Raw genomic sequence first — 26,981 nt, 5'->3', positions numbered from 1 at the left:
TAACTATCCAGAAAAAAAAAATCACAATTTTTTGTAGTCATTTATCTTTGTTTCCATAAACCTCATCCTTCAAGTATATTATATCAACTAAATTTAAAATAGTTTAAAAAAACATTAATTAAAAAAATCTTAAACTAAAAAAACAAAAACTAATATATATATATATATATTATTATTTCTAATTAGGTTTAAATCTTATTTTTTAATTCGTTTAACTCAAGTTCATCAAATCAACCTAAAATAAGATTTAAACCTAATTAGAAATAATATATATATATATATATATATATATAAAAGTTTATAAGTTGATGGAGGGAAGGGTATAAACCCTGAAGAGTGGTGTGGCGTGGTTACAGAAACTCCAGAAAACACAACACGAGCCGAACATGGCCACTCACGACACCAACGTCGTTTACATAGACACCAACCTCGATACTCGCTTCGCGCTCCTAGTTTCCGACCGCGACACTGTCTCTGATCTCAAAAGTACTCATTTTTCTCTTCAATTTTTACATACTGATTCTTCACATTTTTTTGTTATGCCTTTCAAATGTTTCTCTTGTTGACGGTTTTTGTTCCCAATCCATGGGTTTTGGTTATTTGTTTTTAATGTAACACTATTCACTGTTAGTTTATAGTGGTGATGTTTTGTTGAAATTATTTGCATTTTATGTAGGGAGTATTCTGTCGGAACACCCCTTGTGCTTTCCCCAAATTGGGCAGATTCAGATTAATGCGATAAAGGTATTTCATGTTCTTCTGTTCAAGTCACTCTCTTGTTTTCTTCACTGTGTATTGTTGTGCTTACCATTCAATTTTGTTTTTTTTGGAGGTTATGCGCGAGGGAAACTTTTATCACCTTGTAGATTCCATGCCTGTGAGAAGTGCCTTTATTGATTCCAGAAAGAGCTGGTTGATCAGTGTGGATGCTACTTTGTTGAGGGAGTGTGCTCAGAATGACCAAATGGCTACTCTTAGTGCTTTGACTGGTCGTGGTGATAATGCTATCGGTTCTCCATCCAAGGGGGTGTCCACCTTTGAAAATTTGAAGTTGCTGCAGTTGGCGAACAAACCAGTTGAGAATGAAGAAGTTGTTGTTCCTAGTCCACGTGTTTCACAACATACTAGCAAAGTGGCTGATGAAAAAATGGATGCAGGTGTTAAATCATCTATCGAAAATGGTGAATATCCAGGTTCAGCTGTCGAATATGAGGTTGATGGAACCAATAAAGACACTGGGGGTGTTGGTGTTGTACTCAAGGAGGGAAATTGTGAATCTGTATCAAATTTGAATAGAAAACGTAAAAGTAAAAGGAAAAGGGAAGACCCAGTTCGAGTTGACACTTCAAATGTTGATGATGCTTCTGTTGTTGGGCTCGGTGATTGTGCAATTCAGCAGGATGTTGAGGTTGTAGCGAAAACTGTGGAGAACGAAAATAGAGAAGTAATTATGGAAGTTGAAGTTTTGAAGGAGCATCAGCATAATGATTCCAACAATAGTAACACTAAGAGTGACATTGGTACTGCTGTGTCAATGAAAGAAGCTGCAGAACCTGGACTTACTGCAAATACGAAGCGTAAGAAAAAGAAGAGAACTTTGTCTATTGATTTTAAAGAAGTATTCAAGGTAGGGGAGGCTGCTCTGAAGGATGAAACGCACAAGTCTGATGAAGCAGACAAGGAAAGGAAAGAATCAAAGGATCGGTTTGAATCTAAGAATCATAACTATAGGTATGATGTTGAATATAAAGATGATAAGGTAACTGGAGCCAATTTAGATACAGAAACTCCTGCAAAGAAAAAGAGGAAGCGCAGCAAAGAGAAAAGTGAAGAAAAAAGTTTGTCCAAAGCCAAGTTAATTAATGATTTCAATGTAGACATTTCTCCTCACCATGATTTGGGGGACCTGCAGAAGATTAAAAACAGTAATGATGACCAATCAGTTGAAAAATTTAATGGCACTGATCCACTGAAAACTATTGTGGAGGGTAAGAGGAGGAAAGGGAAGATAAAATCATCAAATCCTCTGGAAACACCTGTACTTACTTCCTCCAGGAACGTTGAAGAAGCATATCATTCCAGCATTCAAAAAGGTGGTCAGGAGGAAATATCTATCTCTAAAGGTACTACTTGGGAAAAGGGTGAACATAGTAAAGTACCAGCTGTATTCGTTCTTGTACCATGTTAATTTGCTATGTCTTTTTTTTTATTGAGATCAAATTAATAAAAGAAATTCATTTTAGAATACTGAAAATATATTACTGATCTCTTTTTTCTTTTTAGGGCCAGATATGAGTATGGGCAAAACTACTATTGACAACATGGAGACTGGAACAGATGCATTCAAAGAAGGCATTCAATCTACAGAAAAAACAACAGAAAACTATAAGAACGATTCTGGTATTGAAATAATAGCACACCCTGCTAATGAGGACGGGCTTATGGAGCTGACTGAGGATAATGCTAAAAATGAAGCTCCTCAGATTGAAGGAGCTGAGGAAGGAAGAGAAGTATCACCAGAAAATGATCCTAAGCTAATGCTGTTAGATAAGTCCACACCATCCAACCAGGGAAACTCAGATGCAAAAGTTGGAGGATTAAATGTGACTTCAAAAGTTGTGGATGTAAATGGAACAACTGAATCTATAAAACTGAAGGTAAAAAAGAAGAAGAAAACTGCTAAGAATTCAGATGGAGAGCCCACATTTAGAGAAGTTAGTGGACATGTGGATGCTTCTGAGAGTAAAACTGTTACTATGAAGTCCCTTAATGCAACAAATTGTGATCCTAAATCAGGAAATACGGAGATGGAGGAGAACCCTTTAAATCAAATAGAAGGTGGAAAAATACAGCAGGAGATGCAAGGGACTTCTGATAAGGAAGTTGATTTTAACATTGATGGTGCTGAACACACGGGCAAGAGACAGAGAAAGAAGTCAAATGATAAAAAGAGTTTGTCAAATATGCTTTTGAAAGATCAAGTTCTTGATAGTAAGGATTCATCATCTTCTGACAGCAAAACACATGCCAAATCTTCAGTTACAGTGACAAAGAAAAGTAAATCTGCAAGCACAAAGTCCACTAAGAAATCATCCAAAGCAAATATGGAACCGGTGAAAGACTCCGTTAGACTAGAACCTTCTGCTCAGTTTAATTCTGGGAGCAAGGATGCAGTGCAGCTTTCAACACACTCTTCTGGAGAGAAAGATGATGATAATTTGGAAGCACCTTCTAAAACTTTAAAGGTTAATGCTGACGAACAATTTTCATCCTGGAAACAGCCAGCTGAAGCTAATTTGTCAGATGGCATGGTTGTTGACAAATTGATTGAAACAGATATAAATGATATTGAGACCATGACCAGAAATAACATTCACCAACTTGAGGCAACAAACGGACAAACTCCTAAGGATTTAAGCTCCTCACAGAAATTATCTTCAAAGGAAGAGCTGGATGTTAGGATTCACCCTGGGGAGAAGGTACCTAATGCACACAGGACTGGACAAGATTCAAAAGTGTCTGGTAACAGTGCTGTGATTGTAGAAAACAAAAAGACTCGTGTCAATGCTTCTGAGAAAAAAATGGCTTCGGAGAAACAAAGAAAACATGTTCCTGTATCAAATTCAAAGCTGGAAGGTTCCATAAAAGGGGTTCAAAATAAAGCCGGAAAAGCTTCTGGGAATAATGTTCGTGGAGCTGTGGGTAAAACACCGCAGAAGAAGAGCTTGTTATCAGGAGCAATTTTCAAGGATGATAGTAGCAGCAGCTCTGACGATGAAGTTGGTAATTCTGGTGCCAGCACCAGAACGCCATCAGATAATCCACTGTTGTCTGATGGAGATAGCAGTTCAGGTATAGATTCACAAGTAGATGGTAACTGAAATATATGTATTAATTCGGAATGTGCCTTCAATCTGTACGGTTGGCTGGATAAGTTAGGTGGGATTAACTTTTTGTTATTGAGATCTGATCTTTGGAATTTGGATATCAACTGTTATTCATTACATGTTTTGTTCCAGGAGCTGGTAATATCTTCATTGTCATATTTATGAAGGTTGAAAATGTTGTAATTCCTACAGTTGAGGAAAGCTTGTATTTTTCCCTGCTCATTTTGAGAATATTTTATGCTCTTTAAGTTATTACTTTGTTATTTTGTTCCTAATCTTTAGAATATTGTATGATCTCAAGGTATTACTTAATGTTTGAAGAAGAATGAACTGTCATTATCTTGAAATTTTGTAGAGATTGTGTTGATTATACTTCTAATCAATGTGAGATTACAACACACCACCTCCTACCCAGCAGCGTGGACAAACATTGGGTGGCCTAATAAAACACTTCCTTAAGAATACGACATCTAGAGTGTAGACATATACGGATGACTCTGAAACAATTCCAGAGTAGACTTTAACACTATCTTAAAATTTTAACCTGATGTTTTACTCAATCATACAAAATCATTTTGGATTGTGGTACAGGCTTCACGACGACTGCATTGACCATATTTCTAATAAAATTGGATCTCAATACTTAGACTGCAGGCAGTTCAGATTTTTATTTTCCAAGAAATTATAGGCAACATAGTTGATGTATATTTGTAGCTCACGACTTTCTTATACATTTGTTCTGGAAACTCTTTCTCTGACGACTGTTTAGCACTTAGGACATTACGGATAACCACTGTTTTTTCTTGTTTACTGTTTCACCTAGGAAAGCTTTGCTATCCCACTTAGTTGTTCTAACTATTTTGTGTATCGTATTGTTTTTCTCTAGAATATGTATCCTGTCATGCTTTTTGAATTTTGATGTTGGCATAGGTGACAAGCTTGAATTAGAGATTTATATGGCTGTGTTCAGTTTATCTCGTTTCTTCATGAAAATAGTGATGAGACAGTCTGCAATAAATTTCTTTCATTTTTTGATCAGGTTCATTCGGTGGGAGAAATCTGGAAAATGGTGGAAGAAGTTCCTCAAAAGCAGGGTTAGTTAATGCATTATATTTCTGCTGAATGCTGATATAAGTTGGTAAAGTCGTTTGTATCTTGTTTTTGGCTACAAGTCATTTGCATGTTTGAATGGCAATTTTCAGCAATAAATTAAATCCTGTGTCTCTTTCTTTCTCTGCTACAATTCTTAGCCTTATTTTTTTTATCATTTTAAATTTCTTTTGAGACGAGGAATTCTATTCCATCAAATTTTGAAACTCAAGTTTTATAATTGATTGTGACAATGACTTTGACCCTGACCTGAACTTCATGTTGAGCAATAACGTTACAAGTAAACATAGCATAGCTAGAAGTACTCTGACTATATTCTCTGGGACTTATTTATTTTGCAATTTACCTGTCAAAAGAAATTAAGAGCTGTTAAGGGTATGTTGAAAAATACTTTTTTTTTTCATTTTTATTTTAGTTCATTGTACAAACAAATTTGTATTTAAAGATCTAGATTTGATCGGTCGATTATGATGTGAAATCTTTCAAATGAATGGTTTTTTCACAATCAATTGAGCCATTCACATCTCATGGATTATGGCCTGGGCAGGGTATTGCCAATATTTGCTGCTATATCCTCCGAGTGACATGAATCTGTATCTCAAGACTTTCATCTACTTGTTTTTGTCTTAGCATTTTAATATCACGTTGTTTGTTATTGGTGAATAATGATAATCCGTGAAATAAAACTATACCGCTCAAAATTGTTAATTTGAAATTCTGAACTTGCATGCTTTCATCTCTCCATCATTGCTGATAACAAAAGTTTTTTGGATGTCTTTTTTCAGATAATAATACATTGACAACTTACATTTTTTATACAACCACGTTATAATTCTCAATATTATTATTTTTTTATATCATTGAATTACAAACTTACCATTTATTATATATATTTATTTTTAAACTTATCACGTTGTATACAATTTTAAATACGGTGAAACTATCATTTTCTTACACAATTAGCATAGCAGATGAGTCTGAAACAGTTGTTTGTGCAGTTTGACAGGAACAGAAGGAATGTCAATCGATGACGTTCTTAGAAGCTCAAGCTGGTTTAAGAAGGCTCAAGCTAAATTAACAGCCTCTCAATTGCAAGAGTCTCAAAGCCAGTCCCCAGAATTTGTCCCAGACAGCCTGGCTGATTGACAACACAACCTTCGAGCAGAACAAAAGAAAAAGGACACTAACCACAACTGTGGTATTTTTGTTCCTTTGTGTCCTTTTATAGCTTCTTTCTCTCTTTTTCTTACCCTCTTGGTCTTACCACCATTCCAAAGACAACGGTATTTTGGCATTTTAAGCGTTTTTACCGATCAAGTTGATGATTTATGTCACGAGCCAAAACGTTCTTTGTCGATCTATATCAGGAACTAAGTTAATTATAATTATGATAACAATGTGATATATTACTACTATAATATGTATGTTTAACAAAATTATTGATATCTCCAGTTTTTATAATTTTGAGTGTACTTTGGCAATCATGTTCATTTAGTTCACTGTCTATTCAATAACTTCTTGTTTTCTATTCATAGTATTATGGAAAGAACATTAACGTTTAAAAGAAACCTTGGCGGAAATAAACAGGAATAATACAAAACTGTAACAACAAAAACTTAAAGTTTCAGATGAAGGTATCAACCACCACAGAGGTTACAAAACATAAAAGAAATCATTAAACAGAAATTATTGAAGTCCATTATCACATAAGCAAGGGAAATTAACATAAAGGTGATGATGTAACATATAATTCCTTTAGGAAGCTCAAATCAAAAGCATTGTGTGCTGGCCCGATGGATTTGGTGTGAGATTTCTTGAGGAATGTTTAAGCTGAGTAAAGAAATGAGAGAGAAGTGTTGGATATTTAAGTTAACTATAAATTAAAAATATAAATAGGTGAAAATCTTATTTTAAAATCGATTTTACGATATTAAAGTAGACTTAAAATTCACTTTTTAATATATCATAATTATTTTGAACTTATCCAGCGATGATTTGCTGGGTTTATTAGGTCACCTGTTATTGCACCATTATCGAATCACCTATAATATACCGTCTCACACATGAGTTAGTAGTCTCGGCATGAGAAAAATGTGTTGGATATCTCCATCGACTCTAGAGATTAAAATTATAAGTGCACCATTATCGAATCACCTATAATATACCGTCTCACACATGAGTTAGTAGTCTCGGCATGAGAAAAATGTGTTGGATATCTCCATCGACTCTAGAGATTAAAATTATAAGTGGGTACAAATTTCAAGTGTAAACTGATTTTACTAGGAAAAATTAGACTAAAAGTTTAAGGTTGAATTAGACTAAAAATAAACTTTTTTGATAGATCATAACTTTTATAGAGAGAAAATGGTAGATACAAGTTACAATGAAAAAGCCATACAAAATTCTATTCCCATACTCATTTTGATCTCATTCTGTTAAGCTGATTAAGTGCAGGTTGCAGAATGTTGTACAGAACCCACACAATCGCCGGTGCAACCACAAACAGCAGAAGCTGACCCCTGTTGTCACCGCCTGCCGCAGCATCTGCAATCAGACCCATCTCACTCGCCGACGCTTCCGGGCCCCACACCAAGCCCGATGCGCCGAGCCCAAGCCCAAGCCCAACCATGACCCCCTTGCTGCTCCGCATGCGGTTCAGCTGGTTCAGCGCCGGCTGCAGAATGTTGAACAGCACCCACGCTAAGGCGGGGGCCACCGGCAGCAACAGCGCAAGCCCACTGTTGTCGCCCTCCGCTATTTGGGCTATTTGCGACCCCGCAAAAGCCGCATCGCAGCATCCGAGGGTGGAAAAAACTGCCCCCGCGATTGCAGTGCCCGCCATGGAAGATGTTGTTGCTGAAACGGTGGCGTTAATGGTGGAGGTTGGACCCTTTGGAAAGTTGAGATGGGAAAAGAGAGAAAGGATGGGTTTTGATGGTGGGAGTTGAAGGTTTAGGGTCTTGGTGTTTACTATGGCCATGGTTGCTGCCATTGGAGAGCTTACAAAATGAAGTGCAGAGAATCAAAACCTTCTTATCCCAACATTCTCAATCGTGTGTTTCCACCTCATGTTATGTTTCTATCTTCTCTTATCACTTCAAATTCTTAGATAGTGCTTTTAAAAAAATATAAGTTTTCAACTGTTTAGATTAAAGCTGCTGAAAATATTTTGAAGATTTTTTGAAAAATAAAAATTGTTGTTTCGAAAATGAAAATAGTTTGGAGTTCTACTGAAATTCTACATCCACTCACTATGGCAACAATTTCTTTTAGTTTTTCTTTGTCAAATTTTTCCTCCATTTCCATATCTCCTTTCTCTCTCCACCTTCATATTAATTCTCAGTTTTAATCTTTTAAAATTTTTAAATAACTCTAAATGAAATATACTATCACATCTTTAAATAAACTCAATTGCACCTTCATACCTCCTTCATACCTTGGGGCCATAACATTTTCATTCTTCTCCAATCGTAATTTTTGATAGTATAGTTCCATTATTTGAGCGTGAGATAATTATCAGAAGAAAAAAATTGTGTATTCAAAGTTTTGTACTTCATTTTTTTTTGTCTTGTGGCTTCTAAAAAAATAAAAAATAAAATAAGTGAACGAAAAAACAATTATCATATATAAAAACATCACAAAACTTGTCTCAACCATCAATCACTACGAAAAATCACTAAAAGCAACCACCAATACTTGAAAATGAAGAAAAAAATATCACACTCTCTCCCATAAAAAAAATGTGTAATATAAAATACAATATTAACTATACTTACTAAAAGGTCAATAGGGTATCATTGTTTTCTTTTTACCTCCTTAAACTATAGTTGATTTTGGTTGAGAATGTTCTGCGATCTTTGATCTTCGGTCCATATACCTGCAAATGGTACTTTGATGTCTATGTTAATGCTCAATATGAGGTAGTTGAGAGTAATAAATATTGTTTAATGTGTACCTTTGTTTCAGTTTGTGTGCCTGTTTATAAAGTCATGATAGACTTCTACTTGATCCATATTAAGGTAAGTTTTCGACTTCAAAGTTTAGGTGAATTTTCATATCGTGATTATGTTAATTATTTTGTGTAAAGGAATATAGTGATACTATAGCCCGTAAGACTCTCTCAAAATCGAACGGTACTTTAACTTTTAAATACATAACTTATTTTTTTTGAAAAGTTATTTTTGATCGTATAATCTAAAAATAAATATTAGAGTTTTGTATTTGATATTTGGGCATTGTTAATGGGATTATCTAGTGTAAGCTTCTTAATGGGGATTTCCTATGAGGTGTCGATGTTCTCCAAGGTTCAGAGACATACTTAAAATTTTGAACACCACATTCCTCTACTTATTCTTTTCTCCTTTTTACACTTTAATGCGTGCAGGTTATGAATATGTAAAGGCCTATGTTTGTCTTTATATTCAATGGTAGAATTAAAATTGAAGCATGTGCGGTTTTATTATTTTGAATTCCTTTTTTTGGAAGATGGCATTTTCTCTACTTTTATACTTTAAAAAATAAATTTTATAATTTTGTATGATCACAAGCACCATCATATATACTAATATTTATTTAAAATAATAATAATTTCATAAATATTTGTTATGTGATAAATATTTGATAGTGTTTTTTGTGTTATAATAATAATATTGTAGTTTATATTACTTTTATATATTAAAGAGTCTCTAGATATATGTATCACTATACACGTTACCTTACATTTAGTATCTATTAATTAGAATATGTATTTATACGTTAATACAATAAAAAATATATAGTTTCTTTTTTTTTCTACACTTCCTCTATACTCTTAAAAAATTTATTATAAATTTGTCTTACATCTCACTACAAACAATAATACATCTTAAAAAAACAAAAATACATTATTAAATTTTCAAAAACCATCAAACTTTATTGAATTTCATGAAGGGGTTATGAATTAAGAAATAATGGAAGATACATCACATACTTTAAAAAAAAAACTCCAACACTATATTTTAAGAAAAAATTCAAATTATCTTTTCACATTTTCATTGAACGTTTTTTCTTTAATTTTGAAATATGAATTTAAGAAACTTCCAAGTTATAAAATTCCAAAGTTAAATTTTTTGTTTTGGATCGTACAATTCGAAATACAAAATTTGTGTATTATGAATTGTATAATCCATAATACAAATTTGTATTTCGGATTGAATAATTTAGGACGGATAATTTTAAATTTTTGATAATATAAGACTGAAGAATTTTTTTTATGAAAATACATAAAAAAAATTTCAGAATTTTAATATATATATATTATTCAGGTCAACTCACTTCACTCTGTACTTGACCAACGCAGACTGCAGGTTTTACAAGATGGTCGTAAACGAATCGGTTCAATGGGTTAAAGTAGGTAGTGTTTCATATTTTTTTCTTAATTGTCTATCATTGTTTTTATATATCTAATTAGATTAGATTTTTAGACAAATAAATAAAATATTAGATGTTAATTTTTTTTTTTTTAAATTACAAAGGTGTACATGAATCATAATTTGGAAAAGGATTTTTATGTTGTAAAAACTAACCATAAATGCATTTTGCATCACTCATATATATTTTCTATTTTATTTTTATAGCTATGAAATATGATATTTTGATATTCTAAAACCCAAGAAAGGAGGAGAAGAAAGGGAACAAAGAAGCTCTGCGGTCCAAAATCTTTGCATCTGCATAACTCCATTCTCCTGCTATATTCAAGGACCAACCCGGTTTCTTCCCCGAACCGGATTCAACCGCCCGGTTCGCTTCGAACCGAATACCATGGCAGCTCTGTTACCTTACGCGCCCAACATAGTCTCTGCTCCGTTCGGGAGCCGGACCGCCACGCGCCTCCCCAACCGTCCTCACTCCCACGCTTTCGCCGCTTCCACCAGACACTTTCTTCGCGGTTCTCTCTCCGTCGCCCGGTTCGGCCTCAAACCCGGTTTCTTGCCCGAGCCGGAGGACGCTGAAGGCTTGCTCAGAGAGCTGTTTGGCCGAGCGGAGGGACTTCTTTACACGATTGCGGACGCCGCCGTTTCTTCTTCCGACACGGTTGCGGCTTCCGCCGCCGCCAAACAGAACAACGACTGGCTTTCCGGAATAACCAATTACATGGAGACGGTTCTCAAGGTACTGTTCTCTGAACTCCGAGCTCTTCGATTTGATTTGGTATGCGTGAAATCGAAACTGTAATTTGAATTATCAACGCGCTGGACGGAGCTTGTGATTGGCGATAAGGTAATATCGTTTTTGAAGAAAATGTTATTAGATTCATTGAATGGAAAAGTAGCATTAAGATTATAGCTGTTTGTAATCATTGTTTGTGGTGTTTTCTGCTGTTGTTGAGAATTGGGGAATATCATTGTTTCAACTCTGATACTAGCGGTGATGTAATTTTCTGTTCAAGAGTTTCACATTGAGTAGGATGAGCTACTTAATGTGTTATTTAAGCTTAAACTCTCCCACCTAATGGACCAGTTTTTTGGGTTGGGTTTTCCTCTTATGCTCAAGTCCTAACAGTTGGTTCTCTTGATGAGAGTTGGGTCACGGAAAGAGCTACCTATGAGCTGGATTAAGGTGCATCATTCCGAATATTGATAGATGAGTGAAGTTCTGAAGGTGGCAATATTAGGAGTCCCACATTAAATTGTATGAGTCTCTCCTATAGCTAATGGACTAGTCTTTTAGGTTGGGCTCATCCTAATGTGACACTGCTAACAACAACTTCAGATTTATGGTGATAATTTTTGCTTAGCAATGAAATAATTTTTTCCAGTTGAAATCTCAACTTGTATAAGTTCTAGAGTTGGAACTGATGCGTTGGAGATGGCGAATTTGACAAATTTAGTCAATTTTTTTGTCGATGTTTCACTATGGGTTATGAAACCAATGTGGTAAACTCTTCTCCTGACAAAACAACTTGCAATACGATGATTAACAGGACATGGCTTGTGATTTACTGTTACATGTGAATTAGATAATTATTTTGTCTCAAAATTGTTCTAGAACAAGTACACATGGGTCTACTTCTGCCACTACATACTGTCCAGTAATTCTGAGCGCAAGTAATTTGCATTTCTCAGGTACTCAAGGATGGGCTTTCTACTTTGCATGTCCCATATGCTTATGGTTTTGCAATTATACTGCTCACAGTTCTTGTAAAAGCTGCCACTTTTCCTCTAACCAAAAAACAGGTTTGTATGTACTTCTTGAAATATGTTGACAATGATCAATACAATCCATGATCTTTTCAATATTGTACATTTATGGTTTTGAACCGGCTTTTATTGCTTTTGACTTTAAAAGCCTTGTTAATGGATATAATATTCTTTCTCATATCATATTCATCATGATTCAATCAAATAAATTCTGAGTGGTTATTATCAGGTAGAGTCCTCCTTAGCTATGCGAACTTTGCAACCTCAAATAAAGGCTATCCAGGAGCGGTATGCTGGCGATCCGGTATTTAGCCTTTAGATGTTACTTTCTTCAATAATATCTCGTTTATAACAATTGAACTACTGTGGGAACTACCATTGAATATTTTTTTGGACATTGGCTGAAAACTTTAACTCTAAAAGCATAATTCCATCCTTATGCCTCCTCTGCCACTGGGAGAGGGGGTGGCAGCATAAGCTCCTATAATTTTTATAGAATTCCATTGCTGTTACTCTTTTTAGTGTGTTTAGAATGTTAAAAATTGGTCTTTGATTGGATTTTTAAATCTAAAGTTCCATTTGAAATGATAAAAAGTAGGATTTTATTTTATTTGATTTTTAAATCCTTGGACCTCTATCATTTTTTTATGAATCCTGTTGAATTTAGCAGGATTTGTGGAAATTGATTAATTTTACCCTTACTGAATTGCATCATAAAATGAAAAATCAATTTAATTTCTAATGAGTTCCAAACATAGGATTTTATTTTGAAAATCATTTAAAATCCTTTTTTATAATGGAGTGTCCTCCTAACATAGAATTTATTATTTTTAAATCTAATAAAATAATTTGCTACTTTTGAGGATTCCAAACACAATGTTAGTATTTTGACTCTGCAACCTCTTAATCAATGGAATTCTTTAAAAAATAGTTCTAACGTGAAGATTTATTTATTGCTTCTTGCAGGAGAGAATTCAACTTGAAACTGCTAGATTGTATAAACTAGCCAACATTAATCCTCTAGCAGGTATTCATTTTATTATGCTGCGGTAAGGTTTATTGATGTTTCTTTTTGGCTTTGAGGATGGTGCCTTCCAAGGATTTCACATCACAAGTCCTATCGTTTTGAGTTATTCCCACAATTCTTCTCCTAATATTTGCTACGTTAATACATGGAACTATGAGCATTATGTAATTCTTAAAACATCAAGATGGTAACTCTTTTATCAATGTCTTCATTTTTTTACTAGGATGCCTGCCTACACTCGCAACAATACCAGTGTGGATTGGGCTATATCGAGCCCTTTCAAATGTAGCAGATGAGGTATGCTGTTTATGATGTTGATTTTTAATTTGATAGTTAAATATGCAATTTTTTTTTTCTATAAATGACTTATATCTTTCATGGCTAACGTTATTCATTTGTTGGATCTGATGCAAAGGGACTCCTTACTGAAGGCTTCTTTTGGATACCTTCTCTTGCTGGTCCAACTTCAATCGCAGCTCGTCAAGATGGCAGTGGTATCTCTTGGCTTTTTCCTTTTGTGGTGAGTATATCATTTAGAAAGTAAAATTTCTTGTCATAAATATTTAGCTATGTAACCTTGTGGTTTTCTGTTTTCACCTTTTTTAACGTTACCCTGTTGGCAACTTGATATTGTTTTCATTCTTTATAATTGGAGAAAGCCTAACTGTCCATTATTCTAATTTTTGTGCCCGCCCTTCTATAAGAAAACTTCTCTTTCAGTAGTTACCCAGATCATATAGGGCAGATACATTGTACTAAAGCTGAATTCATTGCTGACTTCAGAGGGGTATATTAGGTAATATTTGCATGTGAAAAAACTCTGAAAACAATTTGTTTGTGGCATATATCTTTAGTATAAGCTGGCGGGTGTGTGTGCATTGATCCACAAGTGTGGTTACACAATGAGAAAAGGCAGGATAGGTGTGTATTTAGTGCATGTTAATGTTCGGTTTGTCAAGTGGAACAAATCTTTTTGAATTTTGATTCACCTTCATTGCTCTAGATTATTGTAAGATATTTGCCATATATTTTTTTGGTTTTTGTTCACATTGTTGGTGACTTATTGCAGATTCTTGGTGGATTCAAATGTGAATTTTGTTTTAGTTATTTTTGCTTTACTCTTTCTTCAGGATGGTCTCCCTCCCCTTGGATGGTCAGATACATTGGCTTACCTTGTCTTACCGGTGTTGCTGGTCGTCTCTCAGTACATATCTGTCCAAATAATGCAGTCATCACAGGTCTATCATGCTGCATATACAATTAAATTAAATGCATCTTAATTTTATTCATGAAACTTGTGCTTTATAAGAGTTTTAGCCATTCTCTATTACAGCTTTAAATGGAACACATTTCAAGCTGCTTGGTAATTAACACTATGTTTTAATTTTGGCATTTTTGTATCCGTAGTGTTGCTAACCGGATTAACTTTGCATCCAGTGTCATGTAACCCAACCCTTCCCCTCTGCTACAAGGATTAAAGAAAACTGTTTTGTGTTAATTTACTGTGTCACATTAAAAGACATCTGTGTATTTACATTGGTAGCTGAGTTTTTTGTAATTTTCCTTGTCAATTTTCAGCCTAATGATCCCAACATGAAAAGTTCTCAAGTCTTGACCAAGTTCCTTCCATTAATGATTGGTTACTTTTCTCTCTCAGTTCCTTCTGGTCTTAGCCTTTACTGGTCAGTATAGGTAAAGCTTACAGTTGGTTTTGTTTATTTATTCAATATCTATATTTACCTATTATTTTTTATGTTGTGTAGGTTAACAAATAATATATTGAGCACTGCACAACAAGTATGGCTTCAAAAGTTAGGAGGTGCCAAAAATCCTGTGAGGCAAGTCCCAGATGATATCACGGAGAATGATCTAACCCAGGTTCAGAAGTCAATATCTAAACTAAATTCCACAATACCGAAAGAAGCCAAACAAAGTGAGAAAACATCTGAGGGGCCACGAGCTGGTGATAGGTTAGTTGTTATATAGGTAGTTACACTCGTTTCATTTGCTATTAGTTTATTTTCATCTGTTGTGATTGTACTCTGTTTGTGTTGAAGATTTAAGCAATTAAAGGAGCAAGAGGCAAGGAGAAGACAACAAAGAGAAGAAGAAAAAAGTAAAGGCATGGAAACAGAAGCTAGAGAAACTAAAGTAGATGAGAGTCACGAGACACTTAAGAAAACTGGAAGTGATTTAAGTGTTGAAAAATCTTTGTCTGTGGGTTCAGATACTGATCCCTCCATATCTGGAGTAGTAAATGGTAACGTATTAAGTACAGACTTGGAGGAAAATCAGAATTCTACATCTGCATCTGAGACAGAAAATAATGAAGGCTCTACTCATTTCAACAATGCTGAGATAAACGAGAAAAATTCAGACAAGGTATTATTGCACATGAATTTTTGGCACTTTTCCTAATGTTTATTTGTTAAAGATGCATATGCTCCACCATATTTATACATGCTAGAATAAGAATAAGAATAATAACCTCATGAATTGCACAAATCTGTGTCTGGTCCATAATCTTACAGGAACCAAGAGAAGTATTAACATCTACAACCACCACAAACAGACAACCTCCTGCAGAAGATGCAGATCGCTTGACAAAGGATTGACCAACTAAAAGAGATTGATCTGCTTGGGTATTGGCTCGCCCAGTTGCCACTACATGCCATATTGGAAACACAGTCTCCCTTGCAATTTGGGGTCTGCCTGGTTAACGTTGTACATTGCCACAGAAATGGTGGAATGAATGAGATTAAAGGTTTCTATATCGGCCGAGGAAGTGGTTGGATTTGATGGCTGATTTTACAGCCTTATAGTTTCATTCTGTATTATACTCTTCTCATCAATTTTCATTGACAAGGATGGATGAATTCCCATTAGAACAGATGTTTCACAATACCCTTAACAGTCAGCTTGTCATCTTTGATACTATTTTTGTTTGTGACTGTAATAGTTCAATAAAATCTGGCATTGTGTGCTACAGTTCTGGACAGAGATGTGTAAATTTCATTTTAAAAAACCAACCGGACTGGTTTTAAGAACTAAACCAGTTTCCAACTGCTTTTCAAAATTGAACCTAACAAAGTGTAGTCCTTCTGATAAATTACCATTATGTTAATACACAAAACTGTTTTTAAACCAGATTGGATTTCAAGTCTATGGATTATGTAATCCAGATGCTTATATCATATCCAGAGACGCTTATATCATATCCAGGAAAGACTTTCGAATTAATTCGAAAGTTAATCACATATTGGAAAAAAAACTTTCGGATTACATAATTTAGAAGTTAATCTTATATTCTGAAAAGATTTTTGAACTATGTAATTTAAAAGCTAATTATGTATTTGAAAAAAAAAAAAGTTTTCATATTACATAATTTATAAGTTAATATTACGTATAGAAAATACTTTCAGATTATGCAATCCGGAAGTTAATCACAAAAGACTTCTGGATTATATAATTTAAAAACTAATTACGAATTTAGAAAAAGGTTTATGGATTATATAATCCAAAATATTAAAAAAGAATATTTTTAGAATATAAAAATTTGTGGGATGGCACAAGGAACGTATGGAGGTGTAGGAAGAAGGAGTCCGAAACAGCCCATAATAATTACTCAGCAAAGGAAGAGGAAGAGGCCCAATAAATGTTCCCTGCTTTCTTAATTCCCTCATTCTTTCTTCTCTGGTTTGACTAATATTGAACGAAATACGGCATCGTACATATTACAAAATGCAATCTCTATACTGTGTACGGTAGTGCCTTAAGTACCACAATACATCTTTTTTTTTTTATTTATTTCGAAGTTCATCTACGCAACGATTAACCTTTAATAAGAATAATATTTTTTTATAACCACTAAGAGTTATATTATTCAAAGAATTCAATATAATATTATTTTCTCTAACACCTCAATCATCTCATCTCTTCTCATCCCTTTGTTACGCAACTTTTATATCATAAAGTTGCATAAACATAATATTTTCAAACAATTAATCTGCAATATCTCATGTCACAAGCCAAAGAATGAGGTTCTTTCTTGAGGAAATGTATTGTTTGATGATGAAGGTTTGACTCTTTGCATTGAAGGAGAGAAACATGGTGATATTGCACATGATCCAATCATTAATGTTAAGTTTACTTTTCAATTCGAGTGATTATTTGTCGTTATAGTAACATGTTCCACAAGCCAATTTGTTGATCTTTCCGAACAACTCAGTAAAACAAACCAACATGTTCTTAATATTCCTTAATCTTAAATCTATACATATTTTCCTAGTAACGCTCCGGATTAGTTATGAGTTATCTGGATTAGTTATGAGTTATCTGGAAGTAATTTTTTCACGTCAATCTTGATTGAACATCCTCAATCAAAAAAGAAAATTCGAAGAAAAAAATAAAGAGATAACCAACAGATCAATAATTATACAACCAAACTCAAATATTATTTAGATTTATTCGTCTACACAATTACATATTCTTAATTAGAATTATTTCTTTTAATGAATCAAAATTTTGAAAAATAATATATATTTTAATGATGTCCATTAATGCTGATTTTAATTTAGTGATGTCTACATTTATATCTAACTTTTTTTTTTAATTTCACATTTTCATTCCTCTTATTCAGAGTTAGAATTTTATTTCTTAATTTGAGATTAAATATTTTTAAGTGTAATATATTAAGTTTGAAAAAATATGTATTTGTTTGGATCTGAGAAATTTTCTCAATATTAAAAAAATAATATTTGTGCGTAATTGATCTTTAATAGTGAGTGTGTAATTGATTTTTTTTTTGTTTGGGATTAACTTAAAGAAACACTTCTCAACTCTTCCACCAATCAAATCAAGTGTTTTTACTAATCATTTCATTTAATTTTATGTTTTCGAATTTAGCAATGATAATATATTTGAAATAAACATAATACATTAAAGTATAATTTTCACTATTTGAATTTATATAATTTATAATAAAACACATAAAGTTTTACTTTGCAGGTTGAAATAAACAAAATGCATTAGCAAATATTCAATACCCTTGAAGAGGTACAATAAATTATCAGTAAAATCTTGTGAAAAAAGTTAATAAAAATTGTAAAATAAAAGAATAAAAAAACGAAAGTATCACCAAATTAAAATCAACATTAATTACAATTAAAACATCACTCACATTTATTACTTTATTTAAGAGGTTTAGTCTATGCACGTGGTGCATGTTACCAATTCGATATATATAAAATATAATATAAATATTCCTGTTATATTCTAAAATATGATTTCATACTAATATGATTTATCATGAATTTGCTTCCTTTAATTTATGCTGAATGAGCCATAATTACTCACTTTTCATTCCGATAGCAATGATCCGTATCATCATTAAAAGCCATGTGATATCTCAGAGGCTATCAAGGAAAATTCATACCAACAATATTTCATAAAACTAAGCTTTTATACATAATCTGTGAAATATTTGTTATATCACAACTTCAAATCTTACAAATAAAACCACAAATTGGTTTTGCCAAACTAAATTAGAAGAAGCTTAGTGTTCTGAAACTGAATGTTACTTACCGATTGTTTTATGTTTTCTTTTTTCTTTTGTTCACTGTCAAGTATGTCTAAGGGTGGGTATTTTGCAAAAACACTCCAACTCTCAAGTTAAGTTGGATACTGGAATGTTCAGTGGGTTTAGAATTAGAAAAGTCATTACTTTTTAGACAGATTCTTCCTGCACCAGATCATTTTGAATTGCACCCAATATATACAAATAAAAAGACCAAAATTAAGATTTAGGTAAAATGTGCACCCAACCCACATCCAACCCACACCCAACCCAGCAGCATTGCATCCTTTTTCTGTGATCACTGTGAGAAGGCAGCGCGTGGAGAAGACTGTGAGGCAGTGCGTGGAGAAGGAGACTAAGCCACCGGAGAAGGATTGAAGCCACCGCGCGTTGCCTCCTCACAGTGATCACAAAAAAAAATGTGCAATGCTACTGGGTTGGATGTGAGTTGAGTGCACATTTTACTAAATCCTAATTTTCATTTCATTAAAGTATTTTGGTATTTTTCTTTATGTATATTGGGTGCAGTCCAAAATGATCTGGTGCAGAAAGAATTTGTCTACTTTTTACCATGAGAGTTTTGTCCTATTCATAGCTTTCTATTGGACTTTTGTCTTAATCATGCTGGTCCAAATAATTCTTAATGATTATTAGTTATTTACTAATCTCAAGTTAATTTACCTTGCTGGTCATTTGAACCTCAGAAACCAGATAAAACACTTAGTTTATCTTAAAAAAAAATATTAGTAGAATATACCAACTACATTTTGAAATAACAAATTTTGTTACAAAATCGTAGTGAAAAAAAATAATTTTATAATTATCTTAATTTTTTCAGTAACTATTATAAAAGAATCATCATTAAAAAATCCATACATGATCCTATTATGTCATATTCACCAAAGTTGCATGATGGCATGATTATTGGTGATAAACTATATTAACAGTATTATGGCAGTTGAAAAGAATATATATATATATATATATATATATATATATATATATATATATGTGAAATTTAGTAGCATGATGGCACATGGTTTGGTGATGATAAGCTTAATGAGTTATATATCCTAATCCATATCTTATAATGTCCTCACATGCACGTTTTGACAAAACTCTTCACCAATAATAACAAAACTCTTCACCAATAATAACACTTCTCCTTTTCTTAATTCATGTTATCTAAACTCCACTCAAACCACATTATTTGTATCAAAAACTAAGACCAACTACCTCAACTTACAACTCCATGCATTAAATGCAATTGCTTCTTTGTTTTCTTTAGTTTAGAAGAAACACAGACACCATGAGTAAAGTATTGTCACCAAACCAATATCACAAAAATATTCAAATCTGAATCACATGCACTATTTTGACAAACTCAATCACACAAAGTCACCAATTCATTTGCTATATAATCCAATCATGTATGAATATAGAAAAACCTTTCCGTAGGATACCTTTCTTGTACTTACTTATGCTATCAACCAACCATTCACACATAAAAAAAATATCAACTAATTTTATTTTCTTTCTTAAGTCAATTTACTTTATGTTGAAGATCGTATATCAAAGATAAAAACATTTTATAATATATAAGTGGTTGTAAATCTCACATTCTTTATATAATTGAGTTAGACTTAAAGTTCACTACTTAATATGGTATCAGAGTCATCAAGAATCTATGAGTTTGTTGGATTTATCATATCATTTGTTATTGTTATTGAGTCACTATTGAACTCGGTCATTTAGTGTAAATCCTAACAAAAGTTTTATTTTATTTTGATATATAAGGAGTACTTGACGTTATAACGTGAGACTTAATAGAAATGTCCAATTTGAATATTTTTTTAAAAATATAAAGACTAATTGAATATTGACCCTAAATTTAGGAATAAATAAGATAATTATATCTTTTGTTTTTGTAAAATTAATGTATCAAGTGAGAGATTGCATTGCCTTGCCATAAAGCAAATCACACTTTTAAATTGAAGTGGATGAGTTTTCTTTTTTGTGTGTTCACCACATTTATCCTCCTTCTAAGACAATAGAGTGGAACACTAAATATGAATAAAACCTCTATCAACACAATCAACTACTTGATTTGACATGCAATTACAAGTTAAATCTATAAATGTTTTATGGTTCAAATGAGTTAAGTATTAAAATTAGATTATTGTGTTTTTGTTTAACCCCTTTGTTAGTTTTTGATGTTAGGATTGAAGTGAATAGGTATTGTTTTAAATGGGTGATCCTAAAACTCCATTGGTAGGGATGAATATAGCACTAAGTTTTCTTCTTTAATAATTGTTTGGGCCATGAATGGAAGCAGCATTTAATTATGAGTGTGGTTGTTCATCACCCAATTGGAATCTTGGTGTATTGGTGAGTTATGGTGAAAAAGTTTCCCAGCCAAAACCACAGAAGGGTTAGTTTGGCCCAATTTGTGGAAGCATATCTGAATGTTGGATTAGGTCAAAGAAATAAGGGGCAGAGATTTGACACAGAAGAAGTAGGGCCCATTTAGAGAAGCATCAAAAGTAAACACTGCCCACATGGGCTAACATGCCTTCTCATCACATTCACGGATGGTACGGCCCTCCCATGTGTCCTCTCTTTAGGTCCTCTTGTCCTACAATTTACTCTTTCTAATCCCTTTTATCACTCATATTTCATGTTAAATTTATATATCTTTTTCCTTTGCATTTTATAATCCTAAATTTTTTAGAATTTTAAATATTTGTTGTAAGAAAATATTAGAATGATCCTTATTTTTCAGTAGTAAGTAAACTATTGGAATCATTCTTATTTTTATTATTTGTAGTAAAGAAACTATTGGATTAATCATTATCAGTGTTTTTTTACTTGGCAATAGATTTTAAGTGTGAACTAGAATGTTAAACAGTGACAAGGAATAGTTTTTGTTAAAAAATGAGAAGTTTAACTCAACCTCATAAAATCGGCTTATAAGATGAGGTTTGTACCCACTTATAGTCGATGTGTGATGTCTAACACACTCCTCACGCTGAGACTACCAACTCGTGCGTGAGATTATATATTATGGATAGTCCGATAACGATTTAATAGCGTGTAGTCCGATAAGTCTAACAAACCAATCGCTAGGATATAATCGAAATGACTATGATACCATATTAAAAAATGAACTTTAAGTTTAACTCAATCTCATAAAACAAGTTTATAATATACTGACTTATATTCTTAATCTCTAATGGATTTGAGATCTCCACCACTTATTACAAAGAAGTCTAAAGTTTAAACTAAGAACAAATATCAATCTCGTATCAAATTACAATTAGAAAAAACATATTTAATCATAAATTTATCATATATCAATATGAACCTTTATTAATATTTTATGATGTTAAGAAAATCAGCTTGATTCCATTCTATGACATTTTGTTTCCCTGCGCAGTTCACGCTATTGCATGTGTTCTGGTCAGATCATTTAGTGTGCATCATTTTCTTTTCTTCCTTTGTAAAAAAATAATGACTGTCACAATTCATTTCCCTTCTATCTATTCTCATCCCATCACTCTGCTAGATAAGGTAAGGTGTCTAGTATTTCGCGTACCGCTCTTGGATCATGGCACTGAAATTAATAAATGCACACTTTTCATTTCACAGAGCTTGAAGCCCAAGATTTCAACAAGATTTGCAGTTGTAAATGCCAATTTGCACACCATATTTCTCCTTGAGAGCAAAAGTCCAAAGAAAATTATACAAAAGGTACATGGAAGAGTTTAATTGCAGGGAAAATTGGTATGGAAGAGTTCTACTTGCCGAACATTTCCAACTAATGAAGAAGAAAAAGAGAGTTGATATCCATCATAATGTGAAATTAGAAATTCTAATGAAAGGCTATTACATCTTTGTTGGGTGAAATTGAGTGTTATCTTTATAAAATAAAATAAACAAATATTGTAATTCTACTTTCATAGTGGAGACATTTTCTGAACTAGGTCTGGTAGGTTTTAGTTCTTAAGTTGAAGAAATCTTTCCACATTAAAAGTACTCGATGTCATTTTCTCTATTTATTTCTTCCGCAAGTATACATTTTGATTTTGTATCGATAATTTGTTTTGATTTTCCCAACAAGGGATATATAAAATGCATGGATAAGAGAATGAGTCGTCATAAATATATGTTAATGTGTGCCATGTGTGGATAGTAGAAACCTACTTAAACGGCCATAGTGAGTTCAGACTGCAGATGAAAGTGATGATGGGAGGAAGGTCACTGAAGTGGGGTCTGTATGCTGTAACTACTGAACTAGCTTACTGCATATGAAGTAAATAACCGACAAAGATTTCATCTGCACAAATGTATGTGTCGGCGCAGAGTTAATTGCTGATTAAACTTCGAAACAACATCATTCTAAAATACTCAATACCATAAAGTTAACAACACATAGCTCTAATGCACCATCACAAATTGAGTACATTTTACTTCACATTGGATGCTAAAAATTAGTAGTGTATCAAAGTAGCTAGAGTTTGGAAATAATAAGAATTACAGAGAATTAGGGACCTTTCTTAAATAGTTAGCAGAATACTGATAAAGTGCTGCATTAAGGATGATTATTGATTACTTATGGGAAATCTTACATTAACTAAAAATTAGGACATTTCATATTATATAAGTGGGAGCAAACCTTATCTTATAAGTCGATTTTATGAGGTTTAATTAGGTTTAAAGTTCACTCCTTAATATAATATCAGAATCATTTTGAGTTTATCTTAACGATTATTTATTGACCTTATCAAGTCATCCGCTATCAAACCATTATCGGATCACTCATAATATATGGTCTCACGTTAAAAATTACTCTTCTTAATAACCTTAAATCATGTGAATCTCGGATCTTATGTCCCAATTTTTTTTATATAGATATGAGGCACGGTTTTCCGGTTTGTTCCCTATATATAATGCAAAATGTCCTTACATTTCCTCACAAGCACACTATTCCTTTATCCTCCTTTCTGTTCAGTACTATTACTCCTATAGAGTTTTTGATTCTGATTGCAGATCAAGCAGTTATGGAAATTCCAATTCCACTGTCATTTATGCTACTCTTTCTACTGCTTCTACCTTCCTGCATTTGTTCTTCCCCACTTCAAGATCCTGAACTAGTGGTCGAAGATGTACAAAAGTAGGAAACAAAGCTTTTCTCATCAACAACATCTTCCAACTCTGCTCACAAGTACTTGCATGTTTCACCATTATAAGGGTAACCAAACTTATGCTGTGTTCTTCTTATTGCAGGAGCATTAATGCCTCAAGGAGGAACTTAGCATTTCTGTCTTGTGGAACGGGGAACCCCATTGATGATTGTTGGAGATGTGATGCCAATTGGGAGAAGAATCGAAAGAATTTAGCAGAGTGTTCAATTGGGTTTGGTAAGCATGCAATTGGAGGGAGGGATGGGAAAATATATGTGGTGAGTGACCCTGGTGATCACCCTGTGAATCCCAAGCCAGGAACACTTAGATATGGTGTGATCCAAGAGGAACCACTGTGGATCATTTTCAAGCGTGACATGGTGATTCGTTTGAAGCAAGAGCTTATGATGAACTCATTCAAGACCATTGATGGAAGAGGGGCAAGTGTGCACATTGCTGGTGGCCCTTGCATTACTATACAGTATGTGACCAACATTATCATTCATGGGATTAACATCCATGACTGCAAACAAGGAGGGAATGCCTATGTGAGAGACTCTCCCACCCACTATGGGTGGAGGACTCTCTCAGATGGTGATGGCATCTCCATCTTTGGTGGCAGTCATGTTTGGGTGGATCACTGTTCTCTCTCCAATTGCCGTGATGGCCTCATTGATGCCATCCATGGATCCACTGCCATTACCATCTCCAACAATTACATGACCCACCATAACAAGGTCATGCTTTTGGGCCACAGTGATACTTTCACTAGGGACAAGAACATGCAAGTCACCATTGCCTTTAACCATTTTGGAGAAGGACTAGTACAGAGAATGCCAAGGTGAGAAACATTTTCAACCTTTTACACTATACAATTTGTGATTCATGATATGAAGAAAGATTATTTTCGTCATTTGAAATTTTAGGCAAAGAAATGTGGTTGTAGATTGGTGCAAGTTGTCAATATATTACTTCTCCAATCAATAATGGTACATTGACAACCTGTTTCGCTATACAATTTGTGATTAATGATAGGAAGAAATAGTATTTATTTCTGTCATTTCATAAAAAAATTGAAATTTTAAAGAAAGAAATAGAGTCGTAGAGTGATGTAAATTGTCCAATAACAAAAGTGTAATAGTGACCACAATTTAAAACCTTGTTCATCTCAACCCATTTTAACTAGCATTTCAACATGATTTTGGACTGTTTAATGTGAAATTACCAGAACTTTTTTACATCTGCAGATGTAGGTATGGATACTTCCATGTGGTGAACAATGATTACACCCACTGGAAAATGTATGCCATAGGGGGAAGTGCTGCTCCAACCATCAATAGCCAAGGGAATAGATTTCTTGCTCCCAATGACCATACCTTCAAAGAGGTTAGTTGGAGAAGACTAAGATTTTGCTTTGTTGACTTTTACAGGAAAACGTGTATCCGAAACAGATACACCATTTAGGAGTGTCAGAACTGCATAAGTTTTATCTACAGCATAGTTTATGTCACATCCACTTTGTGAATTGGTCATAATTGGTTTTAGAATTTAGGTAGATAGATATTATTATTACAGTTGGTGGTAGTTAAGAATGAAAATTCAAAACTAATTTCAGGTGACAAAGAGGGAGAATTCAGCACAGAGCAAATGGAAGAACTGGAATTGGAGGTCAACGGGAGATTTGATGTTAAACGGTGCATTCTTCACTGCATCAGGAGCAGGTGCATCTTCAAGCTATGCAAGAGCATCAAGTTTGGCAGCAAAACCATCTTCACTTGTCAGTTCCATAACAGCATCAGCAGGATCACTTGCATGTAGAAAGGGTTCACGTTGCTGAGTTCAACCATTCACCAACACAGCCCAATATTATATCACACTGCTGTATTATATTACACAGTAATAAAAGGCAACAATTATGCATGCCAACTGTATCTACTTCTGGGAAAAAAGTGGTTCAACTTTCTGTATATGTAACTTTCTAGACATTTTTTTTGTAACTACAACCTTAGCTTGTGTTCACAACACAAACCATTCACTTTGTGGTTTCCTACGTTACCATAGTTGACTGATGAGGTTGATAAACAGCACAAGCTATAGAGTTGATATAATTGAATGTTCAATGAAAAACCAGAATGGAGAAAAGCAGTAGCTCATTGAAATGCCTCTGTCCATGCTGTATACATATACATCTTAATATACTTTAAATACATCTTAAAAAATAGACTTAAAAGTCTAATTCAACCTTATAAAACCGATTTACAAGATCATATTTACAACACTTATATACTATAAATTGTCCTCCTCTCCAGTCGATATGAAATATGAAATTTTCAACACATTTTCTTTTGCCAAAACCTGCCAACTTGTGCGTGAGTCTATATATTATAGGTGATCCGATAGCAGGTAACATGGTAAAGACAACAAACTCTTGATAAAAACACAAGCTATAGAGTTGATATAATTGAATGTTCAATGAAAAACCAGAATGGAGAAAAGCAGTAGCTCTTTGAAATGCCTCTGTCCATACTGTATACATATACATCTTAATATACTTTAAATACATCTTAATACTAAGAAATAGACTTTAACACTATGATATGTACTCATCTCTATTCTATTCGATATTAAATTTTCAACACATTTCCTCTTCCCGAAACCTGTCAACTTGGGTGTGAGACTATATATTATAAGTGATCCGATAGCGGTCCGATAGCAGGTAACTTGGTAAGGGTAATAAACTCTCTCTAGTAATGACTCTAAATTGGCTCTGATACCATATTAAAAAGTGAATTTTAAGTCTAACTCAACCTTATAAAACCGGCTTATAAAGTGTTGCATTCACTTATATACTATAAGATGTCTTTATCTCTAGTCGACGTGGATCTCCAACACTTAATATACTGAATAGAAGAAAACTTTGTATTTTTAATTATTGAACAAGATCTTGAAAAGAACTTGTAATGGATGAATGTTGATGTGCTTAGTGCATGTTAGAAAGATCTAACAGTATTATATAGAGGA

General features: G+C 33.5%; 4 protein-coding genes across 5 annotated transcripts; 3 read left to right on the top strand and 1 right to left on the bottom strand.

Annotated features, from left to right (window-relative positions):
- Window positions 1-300: 300 nt before the first annotated feature.
- Window positions 301-6,458, top strand: LOC137815213 (uncharacterized). 2 transcript variants are annotated; one of them, XM_068618299.1, is made up of 6 exons: window positions 301-486; window positions 677-744; window positions 833-2,123; window positions 2,284-3,852; window positions 4,927-4,981; window positions 5,996-6,458. In XM_068618299.1, the coding sequence occupies exons 1-6, from the start codon at window positions 387-389 to the stop codon at window positions 6,141-6,143; spliced, it is 3,231 nt and encodes a 1,076-aa protein (XP_068474400.1). In that variant the 5' UTR covers window positions 301-386; the 3' UTR covers window positions 6,144-6,458. The 2 variants fall into 2 exon arrangements, with proteins under 2 accessions (XP_068474400.1, XP_068474401.1); XM_068618300.1 differs by having other exon boundaries at window positions 302-486; window positions 2,290-3,852.
- Window positions 6,459-7,205: 747 nt separating this feature from the next.
- LOC137815214 (photosystem II reaction center proteins PsbY, chloroplastic) lies at window positions 7,206-8,096 on the bottom strand. The gene has a single exon (XM_068618301.2). The coding sequence runs from the start codon at window positions 7,987-7,989 to the stop codon at window positions 7,414-7,416; it is 576 nt and encodes a 191-aa protein (XP_068474402.1). The 5' UTR covers window positions 7,990-8,096; the 3' UTR covers window positions 7,206-7,413.
- A 2,429-nt stretch (window positions 8,097-10,525) lies between these two features.
- On the top strand, window positions 10,526-16,200 carry ALB4 (OxaA/YidC-like membrane insertion protein). Its single transcript, XM_068618298.2, has 11 exons — window positions 10,526-11,147; window positions 12,101-12,211; window positions 12,405-12,479; window positions 13,142-13,202; window positions 13,426-13,499; window positions 13,618-13,722; window positions 14,333-14,440; window positions 14,781-14,884; window positions 14,966-15,172; window positions 15,260-15,584; window positions 15,734-16,200. Exons 1-11 carry the CDS (start codon window positions 10,797-10,799, stop codon window positions 15,815-15,817), a joined length of 1,605 nt encoding a protein of 534 aa, XP_068474399.1. The 5' UTR covers window positions 10,526-10,796; the 3' UTR covers window positions 15,818-16,200.
- Window positions 16,201-23,671: 7,471 nt separating this feature from the next.
- Window positions 23,672-26,119, top strand: LOC137815211 (putative pectate lyase 5). Its single transcript, XM_068618297.1, has 4 exons — window positions 23,672-23,950; window positions 24,064-24,801; window positions 25,208-25,346; window positions 25,576-26,119. Exons 1-4 carry the CDS (start codon window positions 23,691-23,693, stop codon window positions 25,795-25,797), a joined length of 1,359 nt encoding a protein of 452 aa, XP_068474398.1. The 5' UTR covers window positions 23,672-23,690; the 3' UTR covers window positions 25,798-26,119.
- The last annotated feature ends 862 nt before the right edge of the window (window positions 26,120-26,981 follow it).

This window comes from Phaseolus vulgaris, chromosome 1 (genome assembly GCF_051622355.1).
Source record: "Phaseolus vulgaris cultivar YP4 chromosome 1, ASM5162235v1, whole genome shotgun sequence".
Taxonomy (NCBI): Eukaryota; Viridiplantae; Streptophyta; class Magnoliopsida; order Fabales; family Fabaceae; genus Phaseolus; species Phaseolus vulgaris.
The sequence above is the reverse complement of the archived record's forward strand: the minus strand, read 5'-3'. Positions and strand labels throughout refer to the sequence as shown.

Excerpts from the sequence above, each read along its gene's own strand:
- LOC137815213 (XM_068618299.1), top strand. The coding sequence starts at position 387 with ATGGCCACTCACGACACCAACGTCGTTTACATAGACACCAACCTCGAT. Across the intron at positions 2,124-2,283 it reads GGAAATATCTATCTCTAAAG|GGCCAGATATGAGTATGGGC; the intron begins GTACTACTTGGG and ends TTTTCTTTTTAG. Across the intron at positions 3,853-4,926 it reads TGATGGAGATAGCAGTTCAG|GTTCATTCGGTGGGAGAAAT; the intron begins GTATAGATTCAC and ends TTTTTTGATCAG.
- LOC137815214 (XM_068618301.2), bottom strand. The coding sequence starts at position 7,989 with ATGGCAGCAACCATGGCCATAGTAAACACCAAGACCCTAAACCTTCAA.
- ALB4 (XM_068618298.2), top strand. The coding sequence starts at position 10,797 with ATGGCAGCTCTGTTACCTTACGCGCCCAACATAGTCTCTGCTCCGTTC. Across the intron at positions 14,441-14,780 it reads AAATAATGCAGTCATCACAG|CCTAATGATCCCAACATGAA; the intron begins GTCTATCATGCT and ends GTCAATTTTCAG. Across the intron at positions 15,173-15,259 it reads GGGCCACGAGCTGGTGATAG|ATTTAAGCAATTAAAGGAGC; the intron begins GTTAGTTGTTAT and ends TTTGTGTTGAAG.
- LOC137815211 (XM_068618297.1), top strand. The coding sequence starts at position 23,691 with ATGAGGCACGGTTTTCCGGTTTGTTCCCTATATATAATGCAAAATGTC. Across the intron at positions 24,802-25,207 it reads CTAGTACAGAGAATGCCAAG|ATGTAGGTATGGATACTTCC; the intron begins GTGAGAAACATT and ends TTACATCTGCAG. Across the intron at positions 25,347-25,575 it reads ATGACCATACCTTCAAAGAG|GTGACAAAGAGGGAGAATTC; the intron begins GTTAGTTGGAGA and ends AACTAATTTCAG.